This window comes from Cannabis sativa, chromosome 2, assembly GCF_029168945.1.
Source record: "Cannabis sativa cultivar Pink pepper isolate KNU-18-1 chromosome 2, ASM2916894v1, whole genome shotgun sequence".
In the NCBI taxonomy this organism is placed as follows: Eukaryota; Viridiplantae; Streptophyta; class Magnoliopsida; order Rosales; family Cannabaceae; genus Cannabis; species Cannabis sativa.
Window position 1 is genome coordinate 91,240,998 of NC_083602.1, and position 12,991 is coordinate 91,253,988.

At 36.8% G+C, this 12,991-nt stretch overlaps 2 protein-coding genes across 2 annotated transcripts; both read right to left on the minus strand.

Moving 5' to 3' along the window:
- Nucleotides 1-866: 866 nt before the first annotated feature.
- On the minus strand, nt 867-4,039 carry LOC115720560 (G-type lectin S-receptor-like serine/threonine-protein kinase RLK1). Its single transcript, XM_030649703.2, has 2 exons — nt 3,268-4,039; nt 867-2,887 (listed from the first exon to the last, which is right to left on the minus strand). Exons 1-2 carry the CDS (start codon nt 3,959-3,961, stop codon nt 1,134-1,136), a joined length of 2,448 nt encoding a protein of 815 aa, XP_030505563.2. The 5' UTR covers nt 3,962-4,039; the 3' UTR covers nt 867-1,133.
- Nucleotides 4,040-5,223: 1,184 nt separating this feature from the next.
- Nucleotides 5,224-9,149, minus strand: LOC115719497 (putative disease resistance protein At1g50180). The gene is given in 3 exon segments (XM_061109716.1): nt 5,224-7,791; nt 7,921-8,531; nt 8,534-9,149. Coding segments are annotated over 3 exon segments (2,907 nt in total). The 5' UTR covers nt 9,059-9,149; the 3' UTR covers nt 5,224-6,020.
- Between the last annotated feature and the right edge of the window lie 3,842 nt (nt 9,150-12,991).

Genomic DNA, 12,991 nt, shown 5'->3' on the forward strand with positions numbered 1-12,991 from the left:
TACATGTTAAAAATTTTATCCGAACTATTAATATTATTGGATTTAAGTTTTGTTTTTTTATCTAATTTCATTCAATTTTACTAATTCGGTAATTTTTTATATACTAAATCATGATCTAAAGACTTTGATATTTATCAAATCATGTCTGTCAAACTTTGACTTGTACTTAAAATTGAATAAAAATCTTTAAATTTAACAATCTTAATAATTTAAAGAAAATTTTTAACCACCTTAAAAAATTAAAAAGTAAAATTTAGTATATGTTAAAATTTAAGTTTAAAAATACTAATTATATAACTCACTCTCAATTTACTATTTTTCTTGATGAGAATTTTGATTGCATTGATAATTTTTATTTATACATAGCATGCAATAGATATTAGATAACACTCTATGTTCCTAGTTTCATTATATTTCTTTTGTTGATTTTTTCGTTGAATTTATAGATTTAGACTAAATGATGATGAAAGGAAGAAAGAACTATGCTTGGGAAGTGTGCTGGTTTGCCACACTAGCCATTATTGTACTTGATGGGCTTCTATCTAAGAAACAAATCATATATGATTAGGATGCCCATGGCCATTTTGCTATAATATAGTTTATGAGATTTTTGGTTAGTGGGATTGTAAGTGTACCATAGCATGAGTGATATGAGATTTTTTCTTCTTGACCTTCTTGGAAAGACCTTGGGGTAAGTGAAATTTGTCTACTAGTGTTATTGGAATAGTCAATTGATCATATTCTTTGAGAAATGCCACAACACATTTGTAATATTAGTATTAGTGATTTTTATTTTTATTAGTGTAATTAAGTATCGAATCTCATATAACTTTACGTAATAAATTTTAAAAAATATTACTAACTAATTGCAAGATAACACGTGTTGAATGTGATTGATACCATTAATGCACAATAAAAATACTCATAAAAGCCTACATATTGTAATGATAATCGATGTGGCCAATTCTATGCTTTTATAGTGGACTGCCATCTTTGTATCTTGAAGTATACTAGGCAGAAGATAGTTTCACCAACTAGTTACTATAGTTATTTTCTAAAAATACCAAACCATCTTTAGTCAGATAATCATTACAATTAACAATACATTAATTGACTAAAAAAGAGAGATTGCTTCAAATTGTAGTGGTAATGGAATAAGGCAATGGAGAAGGTGGATCTTCTACTTCAACAACTCCTTCAAGCATTTGAACAACCTTCCTCATATTAGGCCTAAGACATGGATTCTCTTGAATACACCACATTGACACCTTCACATAACTCTCCAACTTCTTCCTATCATTTAAAGCATCAACTTCATAATCAACAAGCATATCTAATGACCCTTCTGTGAAGCAATCATAAGCCCAATCTGTCAAGATCTCTTTCCCTTCCTCACCAATCTCCATATCAACATTTTTTCTACAACAAACAATCTCAAGTAGTACAACTCCAAAGCTATACACATCGACTTTCGAAGTAATGGGCATACTCCTAAACCATTCAGGTGCAACATACCCTTTTGTTCCTCTAATGGCTGTGTTTGTTTGGCTTTGATTCATCATCAAAGGCTTAGCCAAACCGAAATCTGATATCTTGGCATTGTTGTACTCATCAAGAAGTATGTTCTGAGGCTTTATATCGCAATGGATGATCTGTGTATTGCACTCCTCATGTAAATACAATAGTCCTTTCGCTATGTCTAAAGCGATTCCAACTCTTTGCTTCCAATTCGGTTTTAAGTCTCCAAATGCAAATTTTGCCAGTGTCCCATTTTGCAGGTACTCATACACCAGCAAACGATTCTGTCCATCATTGCAGTAACCAAGTAACCGAACAAGATTCTTGTGATGTGTTTGAGCTATTACATTGACTTCATTTTTGAACTCTTTCTCAGTCTCAGCTACCAAAAAATTTAGCTTCTTAACTGCTATTACAATGACACTTGAATCCATATCCAATATCCCTTTATAAACAGTTCCGAAAGCTCCTCTTCCCAACTCATCTCTAAACTCATTTGTGGCTTTCTCAAGCTCTTCATAAGTGAAGCTACGCAAATTGAAGTCAGGTATGTTTTTTGGGGATGAAATCTTTTTACTTCTACTACTCTTCTTTTTGCGTATGAAGAAGAATCCTACACAAACTGTGGCTGCCAACACCAAAACCGATGTACCCAAAAGAGCTGCACCAACTCTGATCAACTTGTCTTGTTTTTTCCTCTTCTCTTCTTCTACATAAGGAATTCCATCTAAGGTGATATTGTCTTTAAGAATTTTGATAAACGCCCTTGAGTTAAGACTTGCGTCGAACATGCCATTCGAGAGAGGGAGCTTCTTCTTCCAACATGATCCTTCTCTAAAGATAGAAACAGCACACAAACAATCTTTCAAGCAAGAATCTTTGCAATCGTCTCCATTAATAGGCCTCAATGCCACATAAGCTGATAAGGGCCAATCTACATTGGGAAGCTCCTCAACATCATAGAGATCTTCTATGTTGGGATTAAGCTTGTGAGTAAGCTCGTCTTCAGCGCAGCCTTGAATGAAATCGGGTTTGCAGCTTCCATATTCATCATTGGGATCAACAAAAGAGTACTTTTTTGGGCATTGACATGTTGGTCTTGAATCTTCATTGAGAGTACAAATACTATTGTGTCCACAAACACCATCACCGGATGGGAGAATAGAGTCGTGGCATATGTTTTCGGGTATGGACCAAAGAACAGTCCATTTCCCATCCCTATTGGATCTCTTGGGAAGATAATATTTAGTGAAAACACCATCAAACTCAAGAGTAACTCTTATATAGTTGTCTGTTGCTGAGACTGAGACCAAGTTCTCACTACCTACATTTAATCTTCGATTATTTACTCTCAAGAGATATAGATTGCCTGATCATGAAACATGTGTAAACAATATGTTAGTATTTGTAATTTTCATTGAGTACTTTTGCTTTATCATTTGATCATGTTATAATTTAAATCTCAATTTTATGAATGTACAACAAAAAAACTAACACACGATATGGCAAAGCAGACAATCTGTGGGACTCAAACAGAGGAGTAGGAATGTCTCCAAAGGGTACGTTTCAAAGTGGGAAAAAGGGAATATAATTGTGGAAAAGCAATGTCCCTTCAAGTTAAAGTATTTATATATATTGTCACCTTTCTTGATGATTGTATTGGTGTCCAACCTTGTCTTCTTCAAGGTTACTCTCAGATATCATGCAAGCAGTCACAGATTTAGGAGAACTAGTGTGTTTAATTATTACCTGTCTCATTGAACACCAACTGGTTTCCAGCAGTGGAAGAGTTACTCCCTTCATCAGTATTACTAGCATAATAAGGCCTATTATCATTTCGAGTAGGTAAATTCACAGAATACAACACCAAATTTCCATCTTGCTGCAACTTCAACTCAAATCTCCCTTTCGAAAACACATTCTCCCTCCAACGACTCAAAAGCCCCTCTCCGCGGCTCAAACTCTGACCGGGCAAAAGCGTATCACTCGGGTGATCAAAGCTCTCCCAAAGCTTTTCAGACCCGAAGATCACAAAGTTTCCTTCGTCTTGCATAACAGCGTGAGAAGCTTCTCCGCTTACTATCTCCGAACTCCATACCTCTTTTCCTTGAGGATCAACCAATACAAGTCCCCGGTCAGCTGTCAGGTTGACCTGGGACCCCCTCGGCACTACAGCCGAGGAGTTTGTTTTAAAAGCATACCAGACAATTGTTTTGTCTGGTATGTTTGCATACCATATAGAGAGCAAAAAGTGATCGTTTTGGTTTTTGATCTTTTGAAAACCAAATGCGAATTCGGTTGAGGGTGAGAGCCATGGTGATGAGTTGTCTGTTGCTGTGAGTGTTGTGCCTACTGTTATGTTGTTGGTTGTTTGTGATAAGGCTGTGTTTGGTAGAAGAATAAGAAGAAAAAGAGGAAAACAAAGCTCAGAAAACATTGCCATTTTTGCTATAGTAGTATTTTATGAGAATTTTTTTTCCTTCTATAGTTTGTTGGAAAGGCTTTTGGGGTCAATGGAATTTTTCTTATTAGGAATAATCAAATGAATCGTTCAAAGACTTTCCATTTTATAGTATTTTGGAAAGACTTGAAAGACTTTTGGGGTTGATGAAATTTCTTTTTATGGGAATAATCAACTGAATCTTTTAAAGGAGAAATTTTACTTGAAAAAATGATCATATTCACATTAATGCGATCTCATATTCTTAGTAGTGCAATTCGCCCCACAAACCTAATTTAATAAATAATAATACTTATAACGCGTCACATCAATATAGTATTGTCGTACGCATTAATTATAGTGTTTAATAATAATGCTCTAAAAAAATTGAGTGAATTAAAATTTTGAAAACAAAAACAAGTTACTTATTACTATTTTTTATTATTATAATCCGGACCTCATACCCGATCTAAATATGAAATTATGAATATAATTTTAATTATTTTGATTCTTAATTATTAATACTAATTAACTATTCATTTTTCTTCTATATAATGGTAGATTATAAATTAATTTAAATTCTTTTAAGATCGTAAAAGTTCTAAATTGCATGTCAACTACTGTAGTCCTAGCCCTTGTCCTGACCCAGACCCCGAACCCTACCTCGAGCCCGAACCCCAACTTGAATCCTAGCCCCAACCCAAAAATTAGCCTCGGCTCTTGGTCTCAACTTTTAACCTGGACACCGACCTGGACACGGCCCCCGAACCCCTGCAAACCCAAACCACGGTTGTACAAGCATACCATTATTGAATGAGTAATATATGAGAATACATATACATTTTTTCTTTGGGGGAAAGACTTTGGAGTCAATGGAGCTTGTCTTACGTTATGAGAATAGTCAACTAATATTGTTTCAAAGGTCTAAGGATATGACTTGCTTATACTTATGTAAATTTCAAGAAAGTACTCAGTGTCACGCGTAATGCCTAAACTTTTTTTTTTTGTTTTGTTTTGTTATGTTTTGTGTTTTTTTTTTCAATTACATTGTCTGGCGTACATACATTAAATTTACACAATATGGTGAATTCAAGGATAAGTTGAAATCCATTGGCCAAACACATCACAAGAATCTTGTTTGCTTACTTGGATATTGTGATGATGGGAAGAATCATTTGTTGGTGTATGAGTTCTTGAGAAATGGCACTCTAGCAAACTTTCTTTTCGGTGAGATAAAGCCTAGTTGGAATCAAAGATGTGAACTTGCTTTAGGAATTGCAAAAGGGCTCTTATATTTACATGAAGAGTGTATGAGTCAAATCATTCATTGTGATATAAAGCCTTAGAACATACTTCTTGATGAGTACAGCAATCCCAAGATATCAGATTTCGGTTTGGCCAAACTTCTGATGATGAATCAAAGCCATACACACACAACCATTAGTGGGACAAAAGGGTATGCTGCACCAGAGTGGTTTAGGAACAACATGGCCATTACTTCGAAAGTCGATGTGTATAGCTTTGGAGTGGTGTTACTTGAGATTGTTTGTTGTAGAAGAAATGTGGATATGGGGATTGGTGAGGATGGGAAAGAGATCTTGACAGATTGGGCTTATGATTGTTTTAGAGAAGGGTCATTGGATGTTCTTGTGGATTATGAAGATTTTGTTTTGGGTGATGATATCTATGTGGTGTGTTCAAGAAAATCCATCACTTAGACCAAATATGAGAAGAGTTGTTCAAATGCTTGAAGGTGTTGTTGAAGTGAGTGATCCACCATGTCCCTCACCATCTTATTATCTGGTATAAGCTTTGTTTATTGTGATAATATTGCACTCTTATGAGTTTTGTATTTATTCACATATATTAAAATTAAAAAGAGTGATGAAATTAAAAGACACACTAATTGTATTGAATCCTCAAAATGCATAATCCTCTCAATCTGCATTCATTCATAATAGTCCCAATACAGAAAATGCATAAGTAAATAAGTAACATAATATAATCATAGCAAAAAAAGGAATGGAACAACACAAGATAGATAGATAATTAGATATGAACCTCAATGACAGTAGTCAAAAACAAGGGATGGCACGTGCTTGACTTTATAGAAATCTTCTCCTCCTTCTTCCATCCTTTCTTTGAATTTCTTAGGCATACAAGATATGACCATCTCATTGAGTGTAACAATGTTTCTTACTCCATCTGGAATACTTCTCAATCTTGTGCAGTTACCAATATGCAAATAGCGAAGCCTAGGCAATGCACTCTTCTCCACCTTCCACTCTTTTAATCTTCCTACAGAAGTAAGTATAAAAGATTCAAGTAGATTGAAACCTCCACTTGAGCACACCATCTCTTCCCCCATATAGGCTTCATAACCAATGACAAGGATTCTTAATTTTGGCAGCTTTTCTAATGTTGGCATTGGATCATCCTCCAGTTTGAGCTTTTCCAAACTTAACTTGATGAGATTTGGGGAGAATTGGTTGACTTGTGGCAATCTTACTATAGGCGACATCACTCTAAGTTTATAAATCTGAGGACAACTTAATATCAGAGGAACAATATCTATCTTGATGCCAGTACTATTTACCACTTGGAAAGTAAGAAGACAAGTGAATGTGATGATTGTTTGTGGACTGTGTAAGAATGTGTCAAGATTTCCATCTATACTAATTTTCAATTTCTTGATACTCTCCAGCTGTAGAAAATCACTCAGAACAAGATCTTTGGTAGAAATATATCCTAATGTCTGTATATTTCTAGATTTAGTTGATCTCAAGAATTTACCAAACTCTACACCACTAACTGGAGTCAAAAAATGCAGATGCCTCAACCTTTGCAACTTGCACAATGAATTTGGTATTTTATCACTCTTAGTCCATACTCTCAAAGTCTGCAGGCATCTTAAATTGCCAAAAGAAGATGGAATCTTTTCAATCTGCCAATAAGGAATACGTAATAACCTTAGATGGATTAGATTCCCAATTTCTTTAGGTAACTTCATGGTAAAGCCATCCCGATGCTGACCATTAATAATCAAAACTCTAAGCATCAAAAAGTGATTGCATACATGTCTTAATACTCTTTGATCTATTGCAAAATTCATTCCCCGACCATCTGCAGTAAGGAACCTGAGAGAGCCATCTACATTTCCAACCATATGAATAAAATCATAATTTGTCCTGTCATTGTTATAGATGGAAACCCTTCTTACATTTGTTGCTTTTGGTTCTTCCCTTTTATTCCTCCAATCAATAAAATGCAGAAAGTTTTCATCTTGAGCTTTAGACAGACACAAGTCTCGCATGAGATCATGAACGCCAAATGATTTTATCCTTCTTCCTGTTGAACTCATTTTTTTTACCTGAATCATACTCCTCTCCACCAACTCACTTAACCAATCATATGCCACATCCTCTAAAGTTTCTATTACACTTTCTTGTGATGATATAAAACCTTCTGCTATGAGTATTTGACATAACTCTTTTACTCTTATTGTGACATCTTCAGCGTAACGAGCCAAGTACAAAAAACAAGGCTTTAAGTGAGATGGTAACTCACTGTAACTCAAACCTAACACCCACAAAACACTACGGTATCTCGAGTCAACATCATGTTGTTGATCACCTTGACCTATGCAACGAGTTACATTTCGTTTTATCAGCTCCCAATCATGTATGGTATGTTTCTTAGATAGAAGTCCAGCAAGCACAATGATGGCTAATGGTAGACCAGAGCACTTCTTAAGCATCTCTACAGCTAGTTCTTTCTTCCTTTCTTCATCATCATTTGAGTCTGAATTTATATATCCGGTGAAAATGAACAAAAAGAATTATGATTTAAGTAATGGAACATTAATTGTAGAGGCTCACTAATGCTACATACATATTTTTGTATAGATGAAAAGAAGAACTAATATGAAATAGAATAGTTAAATATATCTTTATTTAACACACTAGGGACATCTACAAATGGTAGCAAAGATAAAAAGGAATATTATGATCATTGAATTAGAAAGAGTGATATGAATGTTACCTGATGGATCTGTTCCAACACATGAGTACTTGTTCTGAAACAGCTCCCAACTCTCCTTGTCATTGAGCAAATGAGGTTCATGGATGAAACCATGTTGATCCACATGCAAAGCTACATCCTTATTCCGAGTAGTGAGTAGGATCTTGCTATGTGTATCTCCTTGAGTAGTAGGGAATGCATGTTTTAGAAGATCCCAAGTTGTAGTAGTCCATATATCATCAAGAAGCACCAAACACTTCCACTTTTTCTGAAAGTCATAAAGCTTCTTGGCTAATTCAACATCACTCAAGTTTTTTATGTGGTTTCTTTGTTCATCTGTAGGAGAAGTGAAACCAAGTAAAATTCCCTCCAAGACTTCTCGTCTGTTACATTGCTGAGATATTGAGGCCCAAGCATAACAATCAAAATGTTCTCTGACTTGAGGATGTTGATAAACCTTTCTTGCAAGAGTAGTCTTCCCCAAACCACCCATCCCACATATCGAAATTGCCTTATGCTTATGAGGGTTCTCTTTTTCAGTCAAAAGGGCTACCAACTCTTCAATGTCTTTATCGATCCAACAACATGGTTGTCTTCAATATAAGAATAAGCTTGCCTCAACTGTCTTCGCTCTTGGACATAGCTTGATGAAGCTTCATCAGCCTTGTCTATTGATTTCTGTACTCCAAATCTTTCTAATTGCAACGTCCAAGTATCAATGTTGGATGAGATCTCCTTTATCTTTGATCCAACTCTATACACATCAACAATGCTAACACACCATTTCAGTGCACGTCTGATAGTTCCATGATTAGAAGAAGCCACTTTGAAGACATAAGTTTCGATAACATCCTCCAAGGCATAAGAATTTTCTCTGATTTGGACAACCAAAAGACTTACTCTCTCATCGCCATTTCTCACAAAAGCATCTGCATCTTTCAAGAAAGCCCTCATACATTGCAGCTTGATCTTTGCATTCTTGACTTGGTCTTTGACTCCATACAAGAACTTGGCCTCATTTATGAGAAAGTCTCCAAGCCTTTCAATCACAAAAGAAACAACAGCCTCTTCTACCGCCATATAGCTCTTCTTCTTCTTCTTGTTTCAAGCTTACCAATTATCAAACTAAGTATTCTCTCTAATATTATCCACTGCAATGGTGTTAAAATGGTATTAATTTAAACATATTTTATTTTCTCGATTTCCACTTATGCACATGCTGATTTGAATATATCTATGCCTTCCTTTTCTTTTTCTTTAAGTTTGAAAGTTGCCATTAAATATTACTACTGCATTTGCACTTGTAATAAATTTGAATATTTTTATGCAAAGTTATCATCTTTCTTTTGATGTTTTCTATGGTTATTATTATAATAAAGTGGGTGGTCCTTATTTGGTCTTGTAGTAAAAATGAAAGAGACAATGACTATAAGAAACTTATAGGAAGGAGCACTCCATATGGTATCTTTCTTTTAATTAAACTAATTGTTAGAGAATTAGCTGTATATTAGGTGTAAAAGAATTAGGGTAACTTGTATTTAGTAGTTTCCTATTTTGTTGGTAGTTTCCTATTTCCTAGTCTCCTAGCTTTGTATATAAATATGTACTATTCTATGAAATATACACATAATTCGATTCACTATTTTCTACATGGTATCAGAGCATTGTGATTCAAAATTCGAAATTCGAAATTAGGGTTCTGAAAAAAAAAAAAAAAAAAAAAAAAATAGGGTTTGAGTTTAGGGTTGTTTTTTCGAAAACCCTATTTGGAGTGACCATTTTTTCCCACCGCCCACATAGGAAGACCGCCTGGGCCCCGCCGGACTCGCAAAACCCAAAAGTCCGGCGTCCAGATTCACCGCGCGTGGGGCCCACGCGCCGTCGTCCGCCGCTGCCAACTGTCCCACGCGCCGGCGCGTGAGGGCGCGTCCGGCGTCTTCTCCGGTGTCGGTCGACGCCCGTCCCACTCCTGCTCCTTTCTCGTCCTCCTTGCTTCGGTTTTTGGCGGTTCTTCGCATTTTGTGGTTTGATACTTTTGTCTTCTTTGTGTTTGGGTATCTATTCCTTTGAGTTTGTTCGCTTCCTTTTTCTGTCAATTTTTTTTTTTTGGTTTCGAGATTATGGCAGAGATAAAATCAGATTCGAAGTCAATCGTTGTTTCTGATGTGGTTCCCGTGATGTCTAAAATCACGGACCATAAGTTGATTGGTTCGAATTATTTGGAATGGAGTAAGACGATTCGACTGTATTTGAGGAGTATTGACAAAGATGATCACTTGACTGACGATCCTCCTGAAGAAACAAACGATTCAAGGAAAATATGGCTCCGTGAGGATGCTCGCTTGTTCCTTCAAATTCGAAATTCTATCGATAATGAGGTAATTAGTTTGCTTAATCATTGTGAATTGGTTAAAGAACTAATGGGTTACTTGGAGTTTTTGTATTCTGGCAAAGACAACATCTCTCGCATATATGATGTTTGCAAAGCTTTTTATCGCGCGGAAAAACAAGATAAGTCTCTTATGAATTATTTTATGGCTTTCAAGAAAACATATGAAGAACTTAATGTGCTATTACCCTTTAGTCCTGATGTAAAAGTTCAACAGCGCCAACGAGAACAGATGGCTATTATGAGTTTTCTTGCAGGACTCTCATCCGAATTTGACTCCGCAAAGTCACAAGTTCTCTCCGGTTACGATGTCTCCTCTTTACAAGATGTGTTTACTCGTGTTCTTCGCACGAGACTACCTCTTCAACTCCTCTTAATAGCGCCTTGGTGAGTCGTAATAATTACGCACCGGAAAGAAACTCTACTCCAAGTGGATTTAAAGGAGGTAATTCACAAGGACACGATAACCGCACACCAAATTCCGGGAGCATCATGTGCAATTATTGTAAGAAACCGAGGCCACACCAAGTTTGAGTGTAGGAAGTTACAATTTAAGAATCGACAACAACACTCGCCAATATTGCAAGCACTAAGTGATGCATCCGACAAATCGGTCCTTATTTCGCCGATGAATTTGCCAAGTTCTCAAGGTATCAGGAAACACTTAAGTCTTCATCTTCTTCTGTCATTGCGATTGCTGATTCAGGTAACTCTAATGCATGCCTTCTTTCCAAATCCTCGAAATGGGTCATTGATTCTGGTGCCACAGATCATATGACGAGTAATTCCGTCTCTTTTCCACTTTTCGTCTCACGGTCCCCACTTCGTTGTCACCTTAGCCGATGGGTCAACGGCGTACCGTTCTTGGATCCGGCACTATTATTCCTACACCTCTCGCTATCTTTATCATCGATCTTACATTTACCCGATTTGTCCTTTAATTTGCTTTACGTTAGTCAACTCACTCGTAATCTAAATTGTTGCATCTCATTCTTTCTGATCATTGTTTGTTTCGGGATCTTATGACGAAGAAGATTATTGGTAAAGGACATGAATGCGGTGGCTTGTATGTTCTTGACCCACTTCGCCAACCTCTATTGCTTGTTCGAGTGTTGCTTCCGCTTTTGAGGCTCATTGTCGTTTAGGTCATCCATCCCTTCCTTTGCTCAAGAAACCGTGTCCCCAATATAGTAGTTTATCTTCGTTAGAATGTGAGTCATGTCGGTTGCCAAACATCATCGTGTTAGTTTGAGTCCACGTGTCAATAAACGTGCTAGTGTTCCTTTTGAATTAGTTCATTCGATGTTTGGGGTCCTTCTCCTATTTTGTCTCAACTTTGGATTCGAGGTATTTTGTTACTTTTGTGGATGATTATTCTCGTTTAACTTGGTTATATTTAATGAAAAATCGTTACGAGTTGTTTTCTATATTACGTGCTTTTTGTGGCTTTGAGATTCAAACTCAATTTAATGTATCTATTCGTACTTTGAGAAGTGATAATGCCAAAGAGTACATGTCTGCTCAATTTCAATCTTATATGACCTCTAATGGCATGCTTCATGAAACTTCTTGTGTTGATACGGCACCTCAGAATGGTGTTGCAGAACGTAAAAACAGACATCTTCTTGAAACTGCACGTGCTCTCTTGTTTCAAATGAAAGTCCCTAAACCTTTTTGGGCCGATGCAGTTTCCACGGCATGCTTTCTTATTAATCGCATGCCCTCTTCTGTTCTTAATGGTGAAATTCCATTTAAAATTCTTTTTCCTAATAAGTCATTATTTCCGGTTGCTCCGCGAGTATTTGGTAGTGTTTGTTTTGCTCGCGATGTCCGTCCATCCGTCACCAAATTAGACCACTAAGGCACTAAAGTGTGTCTTTCTTGGTTATTCTCGTCTTCAGAAAGGGTATAGGTGTTACTATCCTGATCTCAACAAATATCTTGTTTCTATTGATGTTACTTTTGTAGAAAATACACCTTATTTTTCATCTTCCACTACTTCTACTAGTCAGGGGGAGGATGATGATTTGTTGGTTTATTCTGTCACATCCTATGCGCCTGCTCCATGTTACGGCGGGTCTCTTGTTCCTTCACCTCGCCTCGGTCGTCACCCCCACAATGTCTACACCTCCACCACCTCTACCACCTCCACCACTCCCTCGGCCTCCTATAGTGTACACCGGCGCCCCCTCCTCCACCTCCTGTTTCATGTCCCGCACCCGCATCTTCGTCATCGAATCCGGACATCTCGGATGATCTTCCCATTGCACTACGTAAAGGTAAACGTCAATGTACTTTTCCTATTACTTCTTTTGTGTCTTATAATCATCTCTCCTCTTCTTCTTATTCTTTTATTGCTTCTCTTGATTATATCACTATTCCTAAAACTGTTCGAGAAGTGATGTCTCATCTGGTTGGCTTGTTGCAATGATAGAAGAGATGAATGCTTTGGTTGCGAATGGTACTTGGGTCTTGGTTGATTTACCTTCGGAAAAGCAGGCCATCGGGTGTAAATGGGTGTTCACGGTTAAATTCAATCCGGACGGTACGATGCTTGCTCGCTTAAAGGCCCGTCTTGTTGCCAAGGGTTATGCTCGAACCTATGGAGTGGACTATTGTGATAC